Source organism: Argentina silus, assembly GCF_951799395.1.
Source record: "Argentina silus genome assembly, chromosome: 2".
Classification (NCBI taxonomy): Eukaryota; Metazoa; Chordata; class Actinopteri; order Argentiniformes; family Argentinidae; genus Argentina; species Argentina silus.
Window position 1 is genome coordinate 25,860,730 of NC_139656.1, and position 21,403 is coordinate 25,882,132.

At 43.0% G+C, this 21,403-nt stretch overlaps 3 protein-coding genes across 3 annotated transcripts; 1 reads left to right on the forward strand and 2 right to left on the reverse strand.

Moving 5' to 3' along the window:
* Positions 1 to 208: 208 nt before the first annotated feature.
* LOC310801275 (uncharacterized protein) lies at positions 209 to 1,977 on the reverse strand (the record flags this gene model as incomplete). Its single annotated transcript, XM_083665268.1, has 5 exons — positions 209 to 443; positions 1,072 to 1,202; positions 1,362 to 1,435; positions 1,571 to 1,669; positions 1,884 to 1,977. 5 exons carry the CDS (start codon positions 1,975 to 1,977, stop codon positions 209 to 211), a joined length of 633 nt encoding a protein of 210 aa, XP_083521394.1.
* A 6,105-nt stretch (positions 1,978 to 8,082) lies between these two features.
* On the reverse strand, positions 8,083 to 10,850 carry LOC310819860 (uncharacterized protein). Its single transcript, XM_083691270.1, has 5 exons — positions 10,646 to 10,850; positions 10,269 to 10,368; positions 9,775 to 9,909; positions 9,402 to 9,475; positions 8,083 to 9,310 (listed from the first exon to the last, which is right to left on the reverse strand). The coding sequence occupies exons 1-5, from the start codon at positions 10,685 to 10,687 to the stop codon at positions 9,146 to 9,148; spliced, it is 516 nt and encodes a 171-aa protein (XP_083547396.1). The 5' UTR covers positions 10,688 to 10,850; the 3' UTR covers positions 8,083 to 9,145.
* A 2,243-nt stretch (positions 10,851 to 13,093) lies between these two features.
* Positions 13,094 to 20,320, forward strand: slc37a4b (solute carrier family 37 member 4b). The gene is made up of 10 exons (XM_083690805.1): positions 13,094 to 13,123; positions 13,984 to 14,698; positions 14,832 to 15,064; positions 16,772 to 17,018; positions 17,237 to 17,392; positions 17,527 to 17,612; positions 18,075 to 18,188; positions 18,372 to 18,437; positions 18,648 to 18,786; positions 18,887 to 20,320. The coding sequence occupies exons 2-10, from the start codon at positions 14,551 to 14,553 to the stop codon at positions 19,051 to 19,053; spliced, it is 1,356 nt and encodes a 451-aa protein (XP_083546931.1). The 5' UTR covers positions 13,094 to 13,123; positions 13,984 to 14,550; the 3' UTR covers positions 19,054 to 20,320.
* The last annotated feature ends 1,083 nt before the right edge of the window (positions 20,321 to 21,403 follow it).

The following is a 21,403-nucleotide window of genomic DNA, read 5'->3' on the forward strand; positions in this document are numbered from 1 at the left end:
TGATTGCTTTTATTTTAAAAGTCACTTTTATTTTTAAAGTAATCATGAAACATTATGCAAGTGTGAATAGTAGAAAATACACATACAAATCAATAAACACAACAAACAAACACAAATCCTTAACGTTACACTTATTGTACTGTTTGCATCTAGTTGACCAATATTTTTTTTTTGTAAACATCATGAGGACAAGAGCAGAGTAAAGGGGTTATTTTAGTTTGACCCTTTTGGCACCCTCCATGTAGTCCTCCTTTGTCAGCCGATATCCCCAGTGTTGTAATGTCTGTCTGACCACTGGAGAGACTGTGGGGTTGTCAAAGCCACAGCCAGACCGGACGACTTTCGTGACCAGATTACTTCTCCACCGGCCTTTCAGCCCTGCACACTTTGCCCATCTCCCAATCTGACGGTCGTCATCCTTAGTGCGCCTACCCTGATAAAACCTATAAAGAATTAACATTTCATAGTGAGATTCTGAAGAGAGAACAAATGCTGAGGTTAAAGTGTTTTTCAGTGATAAATGGGGATCAATGCAGTACAGTCAAAAACAGATTAACATACACTCTCCATAGACATACTTTATCTGCCAAATTGAGTGCTGTGTCAATGACTGCAGTCAGGCATTAGATATAAACCGTTACTTTGGTCACCATACTGTGATACAGTACATTAATCACGTTTAGAACTAAATAAATGCCTCACAACTCCTTTGCTAGTTTCAAAGTCGGGTTAATGTAAGAATTTCATTGGAGAAAAACTTGAAAATTATTGACAGATTTAATGTTTCAGTTACAGTTGCTGATTTGAGGGTAAAACTAGCTGGGAAACACGTCTGACGACGTTGACAGTTTGCTCCTCCCTGCTCTCCCCAAGTCCTCAGAATCACCCTGGGTGGTGGAAACACAACGCACCAACAAAGAAAAAGTACTTGGACCCCCCAAAAAATTCTAGAGTGGGACCCACTAGTCTCTTGTGGAAAAGTGCCATCGGTCTTGGTCTCAAGGGGTCTGCGACTGGGTGACTCCATCTATATTCCCCTAATATACCCAGTTTAAACTTAACTGCCCATACCTGCAGTACCACTGAAACCAGCCGTAGGGGTCCTGGGGAATGATCCATCCACTTGTCTCCCACATCTCCAGACTGCCTCCACACTTCACTTTATATGTGTTTACACTCTCTCTGTATGTTGAGGAAGCCACCTGAGTGAAGAAAGGCACACATAACAGTCAGTGATACTGGAATGAAAACAGAAGGCAGTAGAAGCTTATAGGTTGTAGTCTATGTTTAAAAAGACAGTAAACTACCAATCATTTCATTTACTTCTAGTCAGTGCATCAGTGTAGGTTTGGAAAAGTCACCTGTTTGGGAATGTCCAAACCTTTCAGCCAGTCATCAGGGAGCTCCTTCCATACATCATCTCCATAGTTTTGTTCTTAGATGTAAGGGAAAAACGTTGATTCTCTAATTGTGTGTGGAAACTTTTACATAAGTTATTAAGTAACAATGGTATGCCATAATGCTAACATTCCAAATGGTAATGATTTAGGTTTGTGTGAAATATACTTACTTGTGATGCTTGAGTATATTGGTCTGAAGTAAGTACCACCAAAGCTACCAGCTTGAAGCACTTCTTTTGGGGACATGTTCGGTCTGAACACTGGGAAGTCTAAGAAAAAGTAGAATGACTTGTGACTCCTTAAAGCTAGAGTTGAATACGTTCTAAAAACAGAAATGCAAATATACTTTACCTTTAAATACAAGTTGCCCCTTGTCATTTTGTGTTATCTCTTGGCATCCATCTGGATTTGTAGTCCTGCTTGCATCCTTTGAACTTTGAGGAACTTCTGAGCTGCACACGGATTTGGGTTTCTTCTCCCCACTTTCCTTAGGTTTAAACTTTTTACCAGCAATTTTCTCAACTGAAGAGCGGGTTTTTCTTTTAGAAGTCGTCTTTGTGTTATCGCATTTCTCCATATTTCGTCTTGATTTGTTCCTGCAGATTGATTCTCAAATTGAACAGGCACGCTTCGCTACGACATCTGATGAAAGACAACTAGGATCAGAACATCAACAATAACTCTTCTCCGGTTATATGAATGAAAAACGTGTTGAGGAACCGCGCGTGTATCGCTGTTTATGGAAGCACAAGACCTGCTCAACCAATGCCTGAAGGCAGATACTTCAGGGGCGGGGCATGGGTGCGCTAGTTTTGTAAGCCGCGTATCCTGAGTGGTTTACGCCTGGCCGGACCAGCTACTTTTTGTTCTAGCCCAGAATTAGCCTAACATACCGATACAATTTGCTGACTCAGGTTTTGGTGGATCAGGCAAAGTATACAATTGCATCTTAAATTTTTCCAAATTACCACTTTGCCTCTTTATCACTAAAACCTGATCCAGCTCACTGTATCAGCGTGTTAGGCTAATAACTTGGATGGAAGCTTATAGTTGTCTCCCCAACTTTCCTCTCTTTTCCCTCTTTTCTCTATTTTCTCTCTTTCCCCTCTTTTCTCTCTTTTCTCTCTTTTCTCTGAGTCTCTTTTAGACTATCCTCTCAGTACATGTTCCACACCATGTTAATTCGGTCACAGCTCTTTAACTGGTGCTCTAGCCAAGGCTGAAAGACACTGCTGCCATATTAACTAAATGTGAAAACCTGGTGGCTATGCAATTTGTGTACAATGGCAGTTCTGTCAATGATTTTAGCATGTAAAGAGGATGGCTCTGGGTACACTATGCTGCCCAAGCAGTCTTTTTGCCTTTACCATTAAATCGTGATGTGGTATCACAGCCTGTGAATGAGTGGAATCTTAGTAAAGCCTGACTTTTTTACCTCCAAAGGTTTTCACAAATGGCATTGACACATGCCCCCTCCACCCAGTCTAAGATTAGCCAGTGGCCTGTGGCCTCTTGGCTCAAACTGGTTCCTGTTTCTAATTCACATAATTAAAGATGGCAAATTTGAATGCCTAAATGTTAGCATCTGCATTATAACATGATCTTTACGCCTGCTCTCTTTTCTAGAGACACTCTTAATATGCATCATGTGATGTAGCTCCTCAACATGTAGAGTAAACTGTTGGTGTTTATTGTGCCATGACTGTGTAGCATGACCTTGGAATATGAAATGGGATGATGCAGTTCAGACATAAAAGTTTTAACCTGCCAGAATCTGCTCGACTCTAGCGAAATCCTTATATCACTGCGTTTTTATACAAAGTATTCACGATCAATACATCAATAACCGTTATTTATTGTTCTTAATTAGGTAGTTATTGTTCCGATTTATCAGAAATTACATGTTCAGTATAATATTTTGATATTCATCTATACTTTATAGTTACTTGCTGTTTTAACCTGTTGGTTTTTCATGTTTCTCTCTCCCTCATGTTGTATGACCACAGTTCATCAAATATGGACGGTGAATATGAAGCACTCTTCCATAGGGAGGTAAGATGAAACAATAATCAGGCACAAATGTATAGGTGATACATTGTCCCACACTGATTCAAACTGTAATGTATGTCCCCCTTTTTTGCAGAAAAAACTCAATGCTGAAAGACATGATGCTGAAAGATCAGGAGGAGGTCCCATCCTACATAACAGTTAAAAGCATGAGGAACTGGCTGTTAACTGGAAGGGCCTTCCTGCTGGATGAGTGAGTGATTTCATCAAACTATACAGATAGATTGATATATTAGATAGATAGCAGTCTAATACATTATTTTATCCACAGGAAAGTATCATGAAATGGCTCAACTTGAAACAACTCCATCTCCTTGAACTGGTAAGTAGCCTTCTAGCACTACACATTAACATGTTTACTGACATGCACAACAACAAGAGGCAGAAAGCTTATAGTTGGATTCATGATTTTATCTCAAAGGAATTCATTTCATTGACAGATGAGTGCCCCATCTTTCCTGTGAGAGATAATGTGTGATCTTGTGCACAGGTCTGGGAAGCCAAGAGACGCCTCAGGATGGAGAAGGAACTCCGCAGAGAAATAGGGAATGAACGCCGCCTCTCACTGCTGTTTGGCAGGAAAGTATGACAATGTTTCCTGTAGACAAGCCTCAAAGTGCTTGGGTGAGTTAACTCTTCTTTTTTTTTCCCTCTCTCTCTCTCTTTCACATGAAGGTAACCATGGAGGGGATGGAAATGTTCACTGAGAAGACCCTGCCGGCTGTGGAGGAGGAGGTCAAGAAGATCCTCCTTCCTGTCTTCTCCTCATTCCCAAACAGCATCATTGTGGGGGGACATGCAGCGTTCGGCCTGTAGAGGGAGCTACAGGACCGTGGCCAGGGTTATGTCGGCGAGGCTCCGTTGCACACCTGTTGCAAATGAAGCCTCGTTGACTAGATGCTTAAGATGTGTGTGCCTCTGCTTGTCCTACGGCGGCCGCGAGATCCTGGGGTCGGTGGTACTGGACCCAGGCGGCGGTTCGGGCCGGGAGCCCCGTGAGAAATTGTTCCAATACTACCCGGTCCCCGACCTCCTCCGCCGAGCTGTGACTTGGGTCCAGCCACCGCCACGCGCTGTCCCGCAGCAGCTGGGCGTAGGCGAAGGGCCGGCTCCCGTCCTCCATCGTCAGGGCCCGGAACCGGCGACGGTGTTCCTCTGGTGTGACGCCCAGGCGGTCTCGAATTGCCCGGGCCAGGGACGGGTAGTCTCGCTGGGCGGCCGCTGGTAGGCTGTGGGCCGCGAGCTGCGCCTCCCCCGACAGGAGGGGCAGCAGATGGTATGCCCACTCGCCGTCCGGTCACCCCGAGATCCTCGCCGCCCCCTCAAACACCGCCAGGAACGCCTCCGGGTCGTCCAGGTCCCCCATTTTCTGGAGATGGATCTTGGGGGGACCTCGTGCCGCCCCGGTCGCCGGCGCCGCCCCGATGGCCCCGGCGAGGTCCCGGAGGAGGGCACGGTCCTCAGCCCTCGCCGCTGTCATCTCTCCCACCGCGGTCTGCTGGTTCTGCTGTAGGATGACCTGCTGTTCCAGTATCAGCGCCATCCTTGAAATCGCCGTAGCTAGCGTCTCCATGCCTCCGGCCCCACGTTGGGCGCCAATGTAACAAGGTCCGTTGTACACAGAGGCAGACGCAGTGTTCGCTGAAGGGAATAGTCCCGTTTATTCATAAATTCAATCACGTTCAAAGTTCGTGTTCAGGCTTTCCAGCCTCTCCCAAAACCACTCGGCAACTTTCCAGTTTCCGTATATCTCTCTCGACGTTCCCAGCCCACCTACTGAAAAAGCAGAGGCACACACATCTTAAGCATCTAGTCAACGAGGCTTCATTAGCTCCCTCTACAGGCCGAACGCTGCATGTCCCCCCACAATCATGATGGTCAAGAAGGGCTCTGCTGAGCTCCCTGTAGTCAAAGTCTCTGTGCAGGAGGGAGTGGTGACTCCCTCCATGGTGCTTCAAATGGCCGAGGACCAAGGCTGCACTAAAGAGAGCAGTGGGTGATGGAAGTGCTAACAGGCACATTGCCTGCCTGGTGGGCATCGCCATAGGGAAGCGTGTCCCAGACAGCTACTCTTTCAGGGCAGACGAGCAGATGGTACCTCATTTGGCAATGGAGCAGGTAAGAATCTTCCTCGAGTTCATCGGCAGTGAGAAACAACAGATGGCCGTGGCCGAAGAAGAGGACAGAGTTGAGGATGCCACTGCTGCACTGTTGGCCACAGCTCAGCCTTCCATCAACGCTTCCTTAAACACAGCTGTTCTAAACCAGCTGGTCACAGCCCAGGTTGCCATTGAGGACGACAGCACCACCACAGCTGTCCTGACAGAGGAGGTGCAGAAGGAGGAAACACTCCTGGCCCTTGCAGCTGACAGTCATGGCTCCACATCTCCTCATGGTGAGGAAAAATACTGTTCATAAAGATAACATCATTCTGTTATGAAAATGTAACGTCAATGCTCTCTCCACTTTGGATGCATTATTGTTGCATCAGTGTTGAATGTATGTAGCAAATGTAACAAATTAGTCACAATTAAAATATCATTAACTTTGTCTACTACAGGGTAGTATGTGTTGTTGATCCTGCTATGACACTGCTCTACTCTGTCTGCTTACAGCCCACTGAGCTCATGGCTACTGAATGCAGCAGTGTGGCAGCTGATGAATGCAGCGGTGAGTACACACACACACATAACAAAAAATGCATAATTAAAACTCATTTGTATTTGTACATTTCTGGATGATATAGGCTACTGTGGAAATCATGCTGAATGATGAATTTACAATTTTTACATCTGATCTAAAATGTTTGAGGAGCAACTAAATTACAGTACCACTGCATTACATACATTTTGCATTTCACATTACTGCATTTTGCAGTAATGTACTGTATCAGTAAAAAAAAGTCCTGCAATCGTCTGAACCAAGCCAGAGGAGTGACTCACTTCCACCACCAGATGGCTCCACTGACATAGGAGCTATATGGGTGACATTACCTGTCGAGTGACTGATGGAAGGCAAGGTAATTATGTACATAATTTCCTGAGAATTATCTTTTTACATTTTATTCATTAAGCAGAATCTCTTATCCAGGGCGACTTACAATAAATACATTAGTCTGGAAAGTGGATCAACTATGCATCACAGTCATTGCAAGTACAACTTTCCTCAAGAAAAAGTGCCCGACGCAGTATTCAAGTGTTACATCCCTCTGTTTTAATACTTTCATTGAAGTCTCTTCTTTCACGTCCTCTGCCTTCCTCCTCTCCCGTCTCTTTGGATGCATCACAGAAGTGTACTCTATTCCTCCTCAGTTACTTCTGAAATAAACTGTAAACACAGGTTTTGGGAGACCAATATGCAATTGATAGCTAGGCCTATAAATGATAAATAAAATGGCCTTTGTCAATTGGTCTCCTTAACACATTTTCTCAATGTCATCGTGCTCTACTGATGGAAACATGCATAAGTATGGTTGAGATTTGCTATTCTGAAGCAACCAGTACTCAATCAAGATGCAAGGTGAGGTTTTTTCATACCATGGAACAGAGCACATCATGCCTTGATTAGCTTTGTCCCATAAAATAAAAACGCTTTTGAATTAACTTTTGGTAGAAGATCCTTGTCCCAGTGTCCCATACCCATTCGAATCCCCTCCTCATCCTTGTGTCTCCCCTCCTCAGGACTTTGACCTATGCATCAACAGCTACGGTGTGAAGAGCCACGAGCACCCTATGGTGAAGTTGAGCCTGGGCAACGACAGCAACAGCCAGGGTGGCGAGGCCTCTAAGATCCTGCAGGATAGCCAAGCACCTCAGCATCCTGCGCTGCATCGAGTACCTGGTCCACGTCTGCCAGTGCCTCATGCTCCCTACCGTGCAGCACAACAAGGGCTGCAAGCGCAAGACCAATGGTGGCTGTCCTGTGTGCAAGCAGCTGATTGCCCTGTGCTGCTACCACACCAAACACTACTAGGAGAACAAGTGCCCTGTGCCCTTCTGCCTCAACATCAAGCACAAGCTGAAGCAGCAGCAGCTCGAGCACCACCTCTAGGCCCAGATGATGTGGCATTGAAATGGTTAAATACTCATTTCTTACTTATGTACCATATTGTGAAATAAACTGTGTGCAGCAGACAGGCTTGTTGTTACTTTGAATCCAAAGAGTAGTTGCTGAGTGTTGTTTGTCTTAGTATGTGTCTGCATCTGTGTTTCTCAGAAAGAAGGAAAGGATATAAGCATATATATATATATATAACGCACACATTTTAACCTCAAAGAGCTTCTTGTCTGTTCCATATTCTCTGCTTTGAAAGACTGACATTCATGCTCATTTCACACATTCACTGTGGAATGTTTGCTTTAATTTTTTTTAATTCTTATCTCAAAATGAGCAGTGTTTTTGTTGATTTCAGTAGGATGATATTTGATCATTATGATTGACAGCCAATCTGAGCAGTTTTTACAGTAAATGTATGCAGTTCCTTTTAAATACAGTGAATGGTTCTGTGTTGCCATACAGTGTACAGGTAAATTCAGCTGTTTTCAAGAGCACATTGAACATTGTACCACAGCCCAATGGTAAAAGAAAACATTATTTTTATTTAGTCATATTTTGTCATTCATATTCAAGAAACATAATAATCAATCATCATTCCTATTTGAAAACGTTGCAGCTGCATTGCTGATTCCTTTACACCAGTACAAAGTTTATCAAGTGGCAACATATATTTGTTTGTGTCACGCCTGAGGTTGCTGTCTGGTGACTCTGGCGGTACGGGGCCAGTGCCCTCCTAATCTACCAGGATTCGTTTCACCTGTGTGTTCTGTCCCCTGTTCGTTATTTATAGCCTGTGTGTTTCCCCATGTCCTTGTCAGAGATTCTCCCCGTCTGTTCGTGTTTACCTTGTCTGCCCATGTTACTACCCTCTCGTTTTGCCACTTGTGAAGTGAGTACCTATGTTTATTGGAGCTTGGCTTTCTCCACTTTTATGTTACCCTTTTCTCCCAGTGTTTGTTTGTGCATCCTGCCCCGATCTTAATTAAAATAAACGTTTGTGTATTTACGCCTTCGTCTGAGTATTTCTCCGCACTTGGGTCCACCGCATCCGCATTGCTAACAGTTTGTGTCCTACACGCTGATGTTACGACGACAACAGGAAATGACTCAACACCTTGCATGTCCTGTGTTCAGGAAACACTCTATTCTTGTATACCTTGGTTACAAGGAACAGAAGTGTCTTGTCTCATACTCGGCTATACTGTCACAAACAATGTGTACAAAGCCACTTGTCTCATACCCATAGAGACAGTCTAATGATCATTCTACAATATTTCTATGGTAATGATATCTGCCATGAAGGGGTCATTTAATTTAATTTGTCTATGAACATTAGAAAGCATGTTTAATATTACATGGGACACTACATATTACAATATAAGCACAACACAGTACCACTAAGTAATGTACGCTGTTTTAATTTAAGCTCAATTAGAAAACAACAAACTCCTAGCAAATGGGCAGCTATCAGTTGAGGCTACTTGGCTATGCTAACTGCCTCTTCATTACAAGGGTTGTTCAGTTCAGCTGCTTTTCAGAGAAAACCTATGCAGTTCCCTTCTAGATCAAATATTAAACAAAATGCTATTCATCTCCATGATGACTCTGTTAGTGGCATTATGTCACTGTGTGACGAGTGGCATTTCTGCCAGGACATAGATAGGGTCTATGGCTTCAATCTCAGTGTGGTCAGTGGCAGGCCTTGCTCCTCTCTCTGCTTCCTCAGTCAAGGTCCGTCTGGCTGCAGCAGACGGCACTTTGCTGTATACGCAGGAGTTCTCCCCCAGCTGCCAAGAGGAAGAAGGCTATTAGTAACTGGTCATGCAGATGCCTGTAGGAACATGCTACAGCTACCGAGACACAAGCCTGAGAGTTTACCGTCACGTTTGGTGAAGAGGAGATGGTGGTGATAGTTTCATAGATTGCGCCGTCCTCAACAGTTGGAGCTGGTTCTACAACAGAGAAGCAGAGGGATATTCTTGCAACAATCTATGTGTGATGGTAGAACAAATTGGCTTCATGCTTAGATTGCTTGATAATAGCAATATCCATATACTGTAGCTCCTTGTGAAAAATGACATTCTTTTGTTTCACACTGGTTTGAAACAACTAAAAAACATGATGCATTAAATAATTAGGAAATCAGTCCATCTAGTTAGCTAAATAAAAAGGCACACTCTCATATCACTCAAGCATCAAATCATCTGTGGCTTCAACTTAAATTAAATACATAAAAAATGTGTAACTGTACCACAATCACAATGCTGCTTATTAGGTCTTCCAGTTGACTTCTGAATTGACGTCTTTCTCTTGTTATGGCACACAACAAATATCAGAAGTAGAGGAGAAACTAACAGTGCAGACAGACCATACCATGCTCTTGAACCTGAACAAAAACAAACAGTGTAGGCTGTTGATTTGTAGCCAATACATTTGAAGTACAGTATTGAAGTTGAACTCATGTTATCCCGTGGCTACCCTCATTCATGAAGACAAGATGCTCTTAGGAAAGATTGACAAACTCTTATTACTTAGACGGATGTCTGGTTTAGCCCCTTAAATAAGGTCATAGAAGAGGTTTGAGGATACCCTGTCACAGAGAACCCCTGCAGACTTCTATCTTACTTGTGATCTTTAAAAGACCAGCTTCTCGTAGGCATATCATTCATTTCCTTTCTTTGGAAAGCATGCTGTATCATTGTCAACATAGAAACAATTAGTGTACTTAATATCCCTGTTAAACACCTGTTGGTTTGTCTTGTTCAGTTAGGTGAACCATGATGCTGGTGTTCCTCACTCCATACTGGTTCTCTGCAATACACCAGTACAGCCCCTGGTGCTTCTCCTGAGAATTTCAATAATGGAAGATTTCAGAAAAAAAAATCAATCCCTGGTTACTGCTCTCGATATTGAAGGTGACTCACATGACCAATGTGTTGGAATATCATTATCTAGACTAGTAGGTAGAATAACTCTGTAGTCTCCCAGCTCTACCCTCTAGTAGTTTGGAAAGGATCCTCTAGAACATAGTGGTAGGCAGCAATGGCCCAGCGTCTAGTCATAAACATCATACTACTCACTCACTATACTATCATCTGCCCACTCTATCACACTGACTGTACCTGAGCTGCAGAGATGTGGAGAGTCTCACTGATGTTGTGCATATCACTGCCTCCCCATTTCCACTGTGTCTGTGGCCTGGGGTTCCCATTTGCAGTACATTGGAGAGTCAGAGGGGATCCCACTGTCAAGTGCAGAGAGCCCTGTATAACAGCACCAGAGTGGGTCCTCACAGTCACAGTGCTGGGCGCATCTGCAAGAAGTTTGTAGTTTGCTGTCTTCCCATGTGGCCAAAGTTGATGACACACCACACAGGTACACACAGCAGGGACGTGGCTCACTTCCTCAGGGATGAAACTGAAGCGGCTTTGCAGAGAGAAGGTGCCGTCGCTATTGGTGTGTGTGCTGTTTGTGGCATTGCCAGTTGGTACATGGTGGTGCCCACAGGACCAAATAACATGTACATCTCCAGGGTAGAACCCAGTGATAGAGCACAGAAGTTCTCTTCTCTGTCCAGGCACTAAGACTTGCGTTATATGAACAGAGGCTGGCTCCACTTTGGCATGGAAACAAAACAGAAACAACACTCTGAGTCATGTTTAAGGAGAGCAAATGTGATGTGAGAATGGTTTTAGGGATTCACATTTCTCAGCTGTACGGAGGTAGCATTTGAAGTACTCTTCTAGTCTACTTACAGTAAGGTAAAACCGTGGTTCCATTTCCTTGGACCCTTATGGAAGAGCCAGGTTTTGGCATGTCCACCTCACAGTAATATACAGTGCTGTTCTCTGAGTGGAGCCTCTTAATCGTATGGGAGAATGTACAGACGAATAAACGTGTTGTTGAAACAGCAACTGTGCAGTTTGCATCTCCAGTTATACCTAAGTCCCTTCTGGGTGACACTGTGTAGAATTTCATAAACATCATTTCAGACCCATTTCCAGTGTAGTTGAATTGGCAATCTAAGGTTATAGAAGATCCAATTCTGCCTCTGATATGTGCAGGCTGATACCCCGTAACAACAGTACCTAAAATCAGACATTTCATAAAGTTCAGTCAAATATTTGGGAAGATATATGCAGCCAGAACAAATTAAATGTATATATTTAGCATATATATAGCATATTCTGTCATCAATAAAGCTTATCTCAACAAATGTTAGAAATATAAATTATTCATTTATCTTCTTGTGCTTATCAACCTGACAAGTTGACTTCAGTGTAGCATAATTTAAGAAAAAACAAACAAAATGTTATAACTTACCGGGAGCAACGACAGACAAAGGTAGAGAACAAATGTAGAGAACAAAAAGACATTGTCTGAAAATGCTGTTTTCCTCGCTCATGATGTTTGAGAAGTGTTGTGTGTCAAATGTGTGACCTCTCTCCTACCCACTGATACCATATTGGTGCCATGTGAGCTAACTTGTCAACAGATGTAGGACCCTCATTAAGACCCCTGTGGTAGTTCAAAACAAGAAAATGTCTATTTATGTTTTATGGTTTATCCACTAAATGGGGCATTTTGATCAATTAAAAACATGCAGATGTCTTTCTCTGTTTCTTGTGCATCATGTTTCTTAGCAAGATAAGTATGTGTCAAGAAGTGAAGTGTAACTGTGAAGTGAAGTGAAGTGTATGATAGCACAGACCACTATTCAAGGAAATCCGTCTCCAGATTTTTAGTCATTCTTCACATTGCTTTTTGTGATCACTCATTAGGGTGGTCTTACATCAACATAAATAAATGCATTGGGAGAGTCTATATTTTTTTAATTGAAGAGCTCTCTTTTTCCCCACTCTGTTTCATTTAAGTCTCACCTCTTCCACAGACAAGTTACATAACTGACTCATGATGTGACACGCAGGAAACCAGCGATGACACCTGAAACCACCCGAGACCTGATCAAATGGCTCGATAAAATGACTGTTGAACCCCAAGGTTCCATATATAACTCCGAAAGAACCATTTTGTCTACGAGTGTACACAGTCTGGTGATTCAAAGACGCATTCCCACTTTTTTGATATCTTTTATGGTCATGCTGTCAGTTTTATTTTCAAGGCAACATATCTTCAGATAAAACTTTTGATAAAACTAAAACTGCTTGAGCAGCCTAATAAATCGTATGCATTCATCTAGCTCCATCTATTGGCAAGATATCACACTGTGTTTCAGTGCACTGTATTACAACATTGTGGCAACCAATCATTTACAAATGGATTGTAATCCCAAAATGAGCAGTGTTTTTGTTGATTTCAGTAGTGCGAGAGTTGAGCGCCCTGTGGGATATTTTAGTAGTAATTCAGTTCTTAATTCGAGTGGTAATTTAATTGGGTGAATAAAACGATATGTAATTTGGCTTGGCAGATTATAGACAACCTTGAGCTATAGACCGACGTACAGTCGCGAATCAATGCAGTGGAAACGGCTACGTCACGTGACTGTCAGCTCCATGGTCCAATGAAAGCACAGGACAAGGCAGGAGTTCCTGTTTCAGCGGCGTGTCAATGTGAGCAGCGAGAGGGATTCGGACGATAAGGTACCACGTCCTTCACTTATTATATCGATACAATGTAACTCTAGTGTGTTGTTCGGGAAAGTCTAACCGTTTCAAATGGAAGTAATCGAACGTTAGAACCGACGCGTTGAGGTTTGCCTCGAGGTGTGTTCATTGCAGTGCTCTAATCACTTTATTATCAGTGAGCTGTGATTGATGGAGAGATGCGAGAATGTTTGTTGTGACTTTACAGTGGATATTCTCAGAACTATATCAACTGGGTCCTAATGTATTTATTTTCTCAACAAAGGTGGTTTAGTGGTAATAGACCAGAAAAAACTTATGTGGGCCCATTCCCATTCCAATTGCAAAAAACTGCTTTTCCAATTGCATGCAGACCTATGTTCAAGGATGATCTTTTCTTAATTATTTGTTTTATTGAAAGAACATTGAATGGCCTTATGCTTAAAATGTCGGGTTGCCCCCACCCTCCTAGCATAATGTTGGAGTGAGTACAAAGCCTCTGGCTCAGGGAGCCATGTCTCCAGTTGGTGGTCAGTTTCTGTGTTGCATGGTTGAAGTTCCTTGCATGACACTTGTGTCAGATTTCAAGAGTTGTAAGAGGCGACACAACTCTACAGAACCAGATACCACAGCCCCCCAGAATTGTACATCACCCCTTGATTACTTACAGCCATGCACAATTGCCTTTACTTCTACCATTGTTCATGACTGCATTATGAGTTACGCATTTACTGGCTTATCTTCAAAGAAACAAACAGCTCCATTGTTCATTGATGCTGAGTGGTAATTTCGGTTTTAAACAAATCTCTTTTAGTATAGGGAAGAGTCAAATATTCATAGATTGCAATACATGTCTATCTATGCTTGATGTTTTCTAGGTTGTTGGGTGTGAGGTTTCCCCTCTACTGTTCCCCGATTCTACAAGGATCTCCACAGATTGGGCCTACTCTGGAATTTCCCCCCTCGCTTGTAGGAAGAACCAAAACCAGGACAGTGAACACACAGCAGCCAGAAACATCTACAGTGGAGAAATAACTGCTTGGAACTTGAGACTGGAAGAGAGGGGATATTCCTCTTCCCGTGTAGTAGCGCCATTGGCTTTCTGTAAGAGTGACAGAGAGGACTTTTTTGTGAAGTCCATCTACTTCCAATCATTGTTATCAAGCCAATGCCCTCTTTAACTCCACCCTCCATTGTTCCAGTGTAAACATGAACAACAGAGTGTTTAATCTATTCAAGTTGGCTATTAACTCCACCCACTGCTGATGGCATCACTCTCAATGTGATTGGCCGTGTTCCAGATGAAAAGTGATCTCGGAACCTGTCAGCACTGAAACAGTGGTATTTGACTCATTCGGAGCCAGTTAGGGAATACGTTCCCCAAAGTATTTTTATTTTTATTTTTCTACTTGCCCCAGGTTACTGGTCTCTCTACCTCTGGAATCATGGGGGCCACAGGTTACGGTTACTATCGCATGGTCATCTTCATGTCCATGTTTGTTGGGTACTCTTTGTACTACTTCAACAGGAAGACCTTCTCCTTTGTCATGCCCTCTGTAATGGAGGAGATTGAACTGGACAAGGATGACCTCGGTAAGTGAGTTGTCTTATTAGCTTTCTAGCGACCCTTTCGTCAAGCATCGTTTGTTATGCTGTCTCTTCCTACTGTATGTATATGTTGTATAAAGTACACCTCCTTATTCTGTGTCTTATTACCTCTGCTTAGGCTTGATCACCAGTAGCCAGACCATGGCCTATGCTATCAGTAAGTTCATCAGTGGCGTGTTGTCAGACCAGATCAGCGCTCGCTGGCTCTTCTCCATCGGTCTCTTCGTGGTGGGGTCCATTAACGTGGTCTTCTCCTGGTCCTCCACTGTGACTGTGTTCGCTGCCTTGTGGTTCGTTAACGGTCTGGGTCAGGGTCTGGGTTGGCCACCCTGTGGGAAGGTGCTGCGCAAGGTAAGACTACTAGATTAGATTAGATTAGATTCAACTTTATTGTCATTGTGCAGAGTACAAGTACAGAGACAACGAAATGCAGTACTAATCCTATAAGGAGAGGCTATAGGAAGGGGCTCCGATACCAGGAGGTTAAATTCATGAACATATAAATCTTGGAACCAAGGAAACCCCCATGCCCAGAGTCCTCCCCTAACAAAGGCCATAGCTGTTTTCACACTAACAAGTTGACTTTAACAATATACACACATATATTCTAGGTATTGACACTTTATAAGAACAGGGTAGCCCCCTGTGGCCCCGTAACGTAATAGTCCCCTCCTCTCCCCACCGTTTTAGATTTAGTCTTCTGTTTATGTGCCGCACTATTTGTGATTGGGGAGAAAGTGCACCTGACACTCACCAGTTGGCATGGTTTCAAGAAATCCTAACCCTTGCCCTCACATAACACTGACCTTTAGGGCCAGAGAGGCTGTTCTCTGACGCGACGGTACACCAGCTGATACTGGCTAATCTTGGCACTGGGTGCTCATGGTGTCATGTCCAGGGGCCCTAAGGAAATAGACATTAGATGTAGATTTTATGGAGCAATAATGTTCTGAATGTCTTCATTTATACACAACTCCAGTATATGATGTTTCTGGCAAATGCATTAAGGCCTAAATGACCTGCAGTATAGATAATAATTTGTTTATTTGTTTATTGAATGACGGTATACACTGAGACAACTGGAGTTCTAAGGAGCTGTAAGGAGCTGTCTGAATAAATAGGCTTTGGCATGTGTGCCAGGCTGAGAGAGAGGGATTAGGTTGCAATAGTATTTATAGAGGCTGCTGACCATGCCTAATACAAACATATAGACACAAGTGTGTTCCTTCCTAATGGAAAGGACAATAGCGAGCACCTCAGTCTGACCATGATAACATATTGTAGGAGGCAGTGCTAGACACGCTTAGCAGTACTTCATTGCGGATCAACAAGATATTAAATCAACCTGCAGAAGGGATTGTCAGTGCATTCTCATGGTACTGTTTAGTTTCTCGGTCAGATTTGCCGTGGTCATTATTTTGACATTCCAACTAAATGGAAAATGAGGTAATACATCCTAGGGGGCATGTCAGGACATAAATGGCGTGGAGGTTATGAAAAGGCCAGGGTCCAGGGAGAACAGGTGGGTTTTGAGGCAGGGTCCAGAGAGTGTTCTCTCACCAAAACTGGGGAGGTTGGATTTGCGATGGGGAGGTGACCAGTAGTAGAGGACCTTCGTGACCGGGTTGATTTAGTGGATGAGTAGGTCAGATAGATACTGAGGGGAGGGGGCAGTTGATGGAGTGCTTTGTAGGTCAGGAGTAGGATTTTGAGGTGATGTGATTCCAGGAACAAGTATTTGGACTTGTCTACATGTCAGACCTCGATGATACTGTTCTGTTCAGAGTGTACTGCTTATTCTCCACAACGCAGAAACCCTCATTTAGTTACCCTTCTGTCTCTACCATGTTCTTTGTCATAACATGCACAAAATATTCCCCAATCTGTCAGTTGCTGCGTGTGGATAAGGGTTCTTAATGAATATAAAAGAGAGAGTGAAGTGAAGATGGGTCAGCTAACTTGTTTGTGTGTGTACAGTGTGAGGATGCAAGTGATGACTAATGATGACACCTCTCTCTCTCTCTCTCTCTCTCTCTCTCTCTCTCTGTCCATCCTCAGTGGTTTGAGCCATCCCAGTTTGGTACATGGTGGGCGGTGCTGTCATGTAGTATGAATCTGTCTGGTGGACTGGGGCCTCTCCTAGCCACTGTCCTGGTCCAGTACTACGACTGGAGGACCATCCTGTCCGTGTCGGGTTTTATCTGTGCTGCCTTTGCCTTCATCTGCCTGGTGTTCATAAAGAACGAGCCCAAAGATGTGGGCCTGCCCAGCATGGAAGCTGTAGCCAAGAAGGGGGCCAAGGGAGGTGAGGAGTAAGACTCCTGTTGAATTAACCCTCAGTGTACACACACACAAGTACACACACACACTCATCGGTTTATGGCCTCACTTTTTACTATTCCTACGGTTGCTACATACTTCCACCAGTGCAAACACTCACCCCAAAACATGTACAGGTGAAGGTAATATGTATTTCTGGAAAGCGCTGACTTTTGTATCCTATCCTTCTCCTCTTCCAAGCAGCAGTCAACAGTGAGAGCACCCTGAGCGAGTTCCTCCTGTCCCCCTACCTGTGGCTGCTGTCCCTGGGCTACATGGTGGTGTTTGGGGTGAAGACTGCCTGCACTGACTGGGGTCAGCTCTTCCTAATCCAGGAGAAGGGCCAGACTGTCCTCATGGGTAAGACTCTCTCTCGCACACACACACACACACACACACACTGGTTTCTTGGGAGTCAATGCTCTGGAATGGCTAGAGGGCCCACTGCAGCTTATTTGCATTTGTGCATGTCTGACCACACATGTCGTCCACAGGCAGCTCTTACATGAGTGCCTTAGAGGTGGGCGGTCTGGTGGGCAGCCTTGCAGCTGGCTTCCTCTCTGACAGGGCTGTTGCTAGGGTAAGTGAGAACACAAAATGCAAGAGGGCTCCATTGTGCTTCAGCAAAACGGTGATGAACTCAGCACAACATACCTAGCAACTCAAACTCTCGCAGCTCTTTAAAAAAATAGTGCTTATTCAACCGTTTAAGTAAACAGCATGAAAATATATTGCACACAACGCATTTGCTAGTATTCAGAACTCCCATTAAATGATGTCTCATTACAATACTCTGTCTATTACAATATAACAGTTCATCACAATACAACAGTTCAATCATGGTGGACATGGCTCCTGTTTTGCCACTTTTTTTGCTTCAGCAAAATGGAGCCCAAGGTTTAATCTGCTTTTAGTTTGGCCGTTCACGTAAATCACCAATATTCATAATTCTTAATATAGGCTATACATCTCTCCTGTAATCTACTGTATGATTAGGGTAATGTAATGTGCCTCCTCTCATTACTGTCCTCATGTCCCACAGCAAGGCTTGAGTACCCATGGCAACCCTCGCCATGGCCTGCTACTTACCATGATGTCTGGCATGTTTGTGTCCATGTATCTCTTCCGGCTCACCATCACGTCTGAGGCACCGACGGTAATGACAAATTGCTCTCGAATTTCTGTCAATCATCCTGAAGTATAAAACTGCTATACATTTATTTGCAAGTTATTCAATTCTGTTGTAACTTTGAGTTTTGTTAACTCCTTTCTTTTTAATCTGTCACTGACTGTTTTCTTTCTTTTGTAATATAAATGTCACTTCTCTTTGTTCCCAAAGGAAGCTCCCATCTGGGTTCAAGCCCTTCATCCCATATCTGTCCTCATTGGCCTGTCAGAGAAAGAGGTAAACATCTTAATAAATTACATGGAACCATATTGGTGGCATGCAGTACTCTTCTTACACACTTTCTTGTCAGATATGTTCAAGGTCTTCAGTCTTAAATCAAGCTATTGGTGACAATAGCAGGGGGAAACATGTAGGGGATGAGTGAGAGAACAGGAAGGCAAAAACATCTGAGACAGAGACCAATATTTTCTAACTTCTCATATTAAGATCTGGATCCTCTCCTTGGGTGCCATGTTTGGATTTTCCTGTTATGGACCAATCGCCTTGTTCGGAGTGATAGCCAATGAGTGTGCTCCGTCAAACTACTGTGGGACCTCCCATGCCATTGTAGCTCTAATGGCTAATGGTAAGTCTGGTTCCTCAGATATGTAAAATACATACAAAGATGTGAGCCTCTGTTATTCTCTGTGATTAGTGTCAGTAAACTGCATTTCCATTGGTCACAGTTGGGGCTTTTCTCGCGGGACTCCCCTTCAGCACCATTGCCAAGCACCACAGCTGGGAAATGGCCTTCTGGGTAGCTGAGGTGACCTGTGCCGTGACAACCGTCTGTTTCTTCTTGCTGCGTAACATGCGCACCAAAATGGGCCGGGTCCCCCAGAAAATGGATTGATCTCTGCGCCAACTGAACCAAGGAACAGTGCCCCACTGTGGGACTGAGTGATCAGTCTACTGGGACTTTACACTTCATACAGTACCCCTATTTCCCTCATAACACAACACTGTGTCAATGTGATCTCATCTCAAGACCGATTACACTTGTAGTCATATGAATTCATTAGAGTAACCATTACACATTAAATTACTCTTAGGGCACACATTACACATTAAATTACTCTTAGGGCACACATTACACATTAAATTCCTCGTAAATGCTCCTTAAATACTACAGTTAGCAAAGACCACATCGTTCTTTTTATCCACATTCAGAAGCCTCAAGTCAATGACAGTATTTTATGTTTTTACTTGGTTTGCTCGGACACAATGCCGGAATGATAAGCTGGATGGGGGACATAAACACCTAAGGGTGGAATACTAACTCGAGATCCGCACACGAAACTCCGACATTCACGTAAATCTTGCATTCATCTCAATGGGAAATTTGCGTCATGATTCGAGTTCCGCGTGCAGAATCTCACGTTAAGCGCATGGTTGTATATTCGAAAAATAAGCTACAGTTTTGGTGCTTCAGCAAATGCTTGACCAGACAATGTTATCTTCGTTGACCTCATTTGAAGTCATTTTTGTATATACAGCACGTCCTACAGAGTCATTTAAAATAATCTATTCTCTTTCCACTGTTAGTCATGACACCCATGTAAACACTCATATGATTTGAAGCACAGTGTGAAATACACAGTGAATGTGTACTGGTGCTGCCCAGATTGCCTTCAGTGGAGGCTAAATGTCTTGAAGTTACTGAATGTTTAATTGATGGGTCAGCATATGAACACACTCTTAGGTCTAAGAATGTGCACACTAGTAGCCTAATGTGTGATAGTTTCCTCTTTCTATCCATAACTCACACATTAATATTACGGTAAATGAAACAAATAGGGTGCTCTTGTTAGAATGAAGAAAAACAATACTAGAAAGTCTATTTTTGGTACACCCCACTGCACTATGTTATAGACATGTTTACAGTGTAGAGATCTATCTTAGCTGCAAATGTCAACCTGTACACTCAGTGTTTGTCACAGGATACTATTTTGTCACTACCATGTTGACAGTAACTGTAATAGGTTTACTTGTCACCTCCATTGTGTTTCAGTTTCCATGTGAAAAATGTCAATCTCACTTCAGTGCCATTTGGTGTATTTGGAAGTACTGGAATTATTATGTGAAATTGTAAGAAGAACTAATAAAGTGTAACAAAGTCACCCAGTCATTATTATTTTACCTTAAAACCTGACATTCTATGTAAAGCTGTCATGTACATAAGTACCTTTACAGACAACTCATGAATCAGTGTTACCTTAGGAATAGTGTTCTTAACAGGGAAAGGGCTTCCTTATCATAAGAACAAATGGATATGTTGCTCCCTTTCTGTTCTATGACATCACAAAAGGATTACCGTTGGAGGATTGGAAGGGATGCAGGTTTATATTCTGATTGTCTTAAGTAATATTAAAAGGATTTGAGGCTCAAACAAACATAAAAAAAATTACCACTTGCCTAAAACACTGATTGGTGTCGAAGCCTTTGGCTGGATATGCAATAACATCAACAATAATGTGTGAACTAATTCATCCTTCAGGTTTCTGACCATCTATCTTAGCCTTTATCCTGTACACAACAGAATAAGGCCCATCAGAGACCAGAGACCAGACACCAACATGGGGCTCTTTGACCTTAGCAATTAACATTTCAGGACTTGCTTACTTCCACAAGCACCCTGATTAGTACGCTATTTGGAATAACAAAGATGATATAGGAATAAGACTTTATTACTTAAAAGACTGGTGGGAGAACGGTAACTTATGGGTGAAGTAGTTATTGAATAGGCTAATGAAGAGAAATTGTGTGAGTATGCAGATACTACTAGAAAAAGCACATTTGCAATGGTTGTGAATGCTGTTCCCAAAGGAGCTACATGCCTATTTAGAGACTATAGTGAAACCCCTAATGAATGTATAGAATACTTAATTGCTTCTATTTTATTAGTTGGCATTGATATTTAAAACCTATAGTGTAATGACAATACATTAGGGGACTCAAAGTGTCTCTATTCCTCCTGTCATAATGGCCTGCAATGCAACTCTCCTCAAAAGTAAATTGGAACAAAGTATGTTATCATTTAGTCAATACTGCTTCACCAATAAAGTTAAGGAGGTATCTTACAAAATCATTCACAGAGTTTTCCCTGTAAAGAGTTTTGTTATAAATAGATTAGATTGGATATAGATAGCAAATGTGTAACTGAGGTTGTGAGCCTGAAACTCTTACTCATCGGTTTTGGCAGT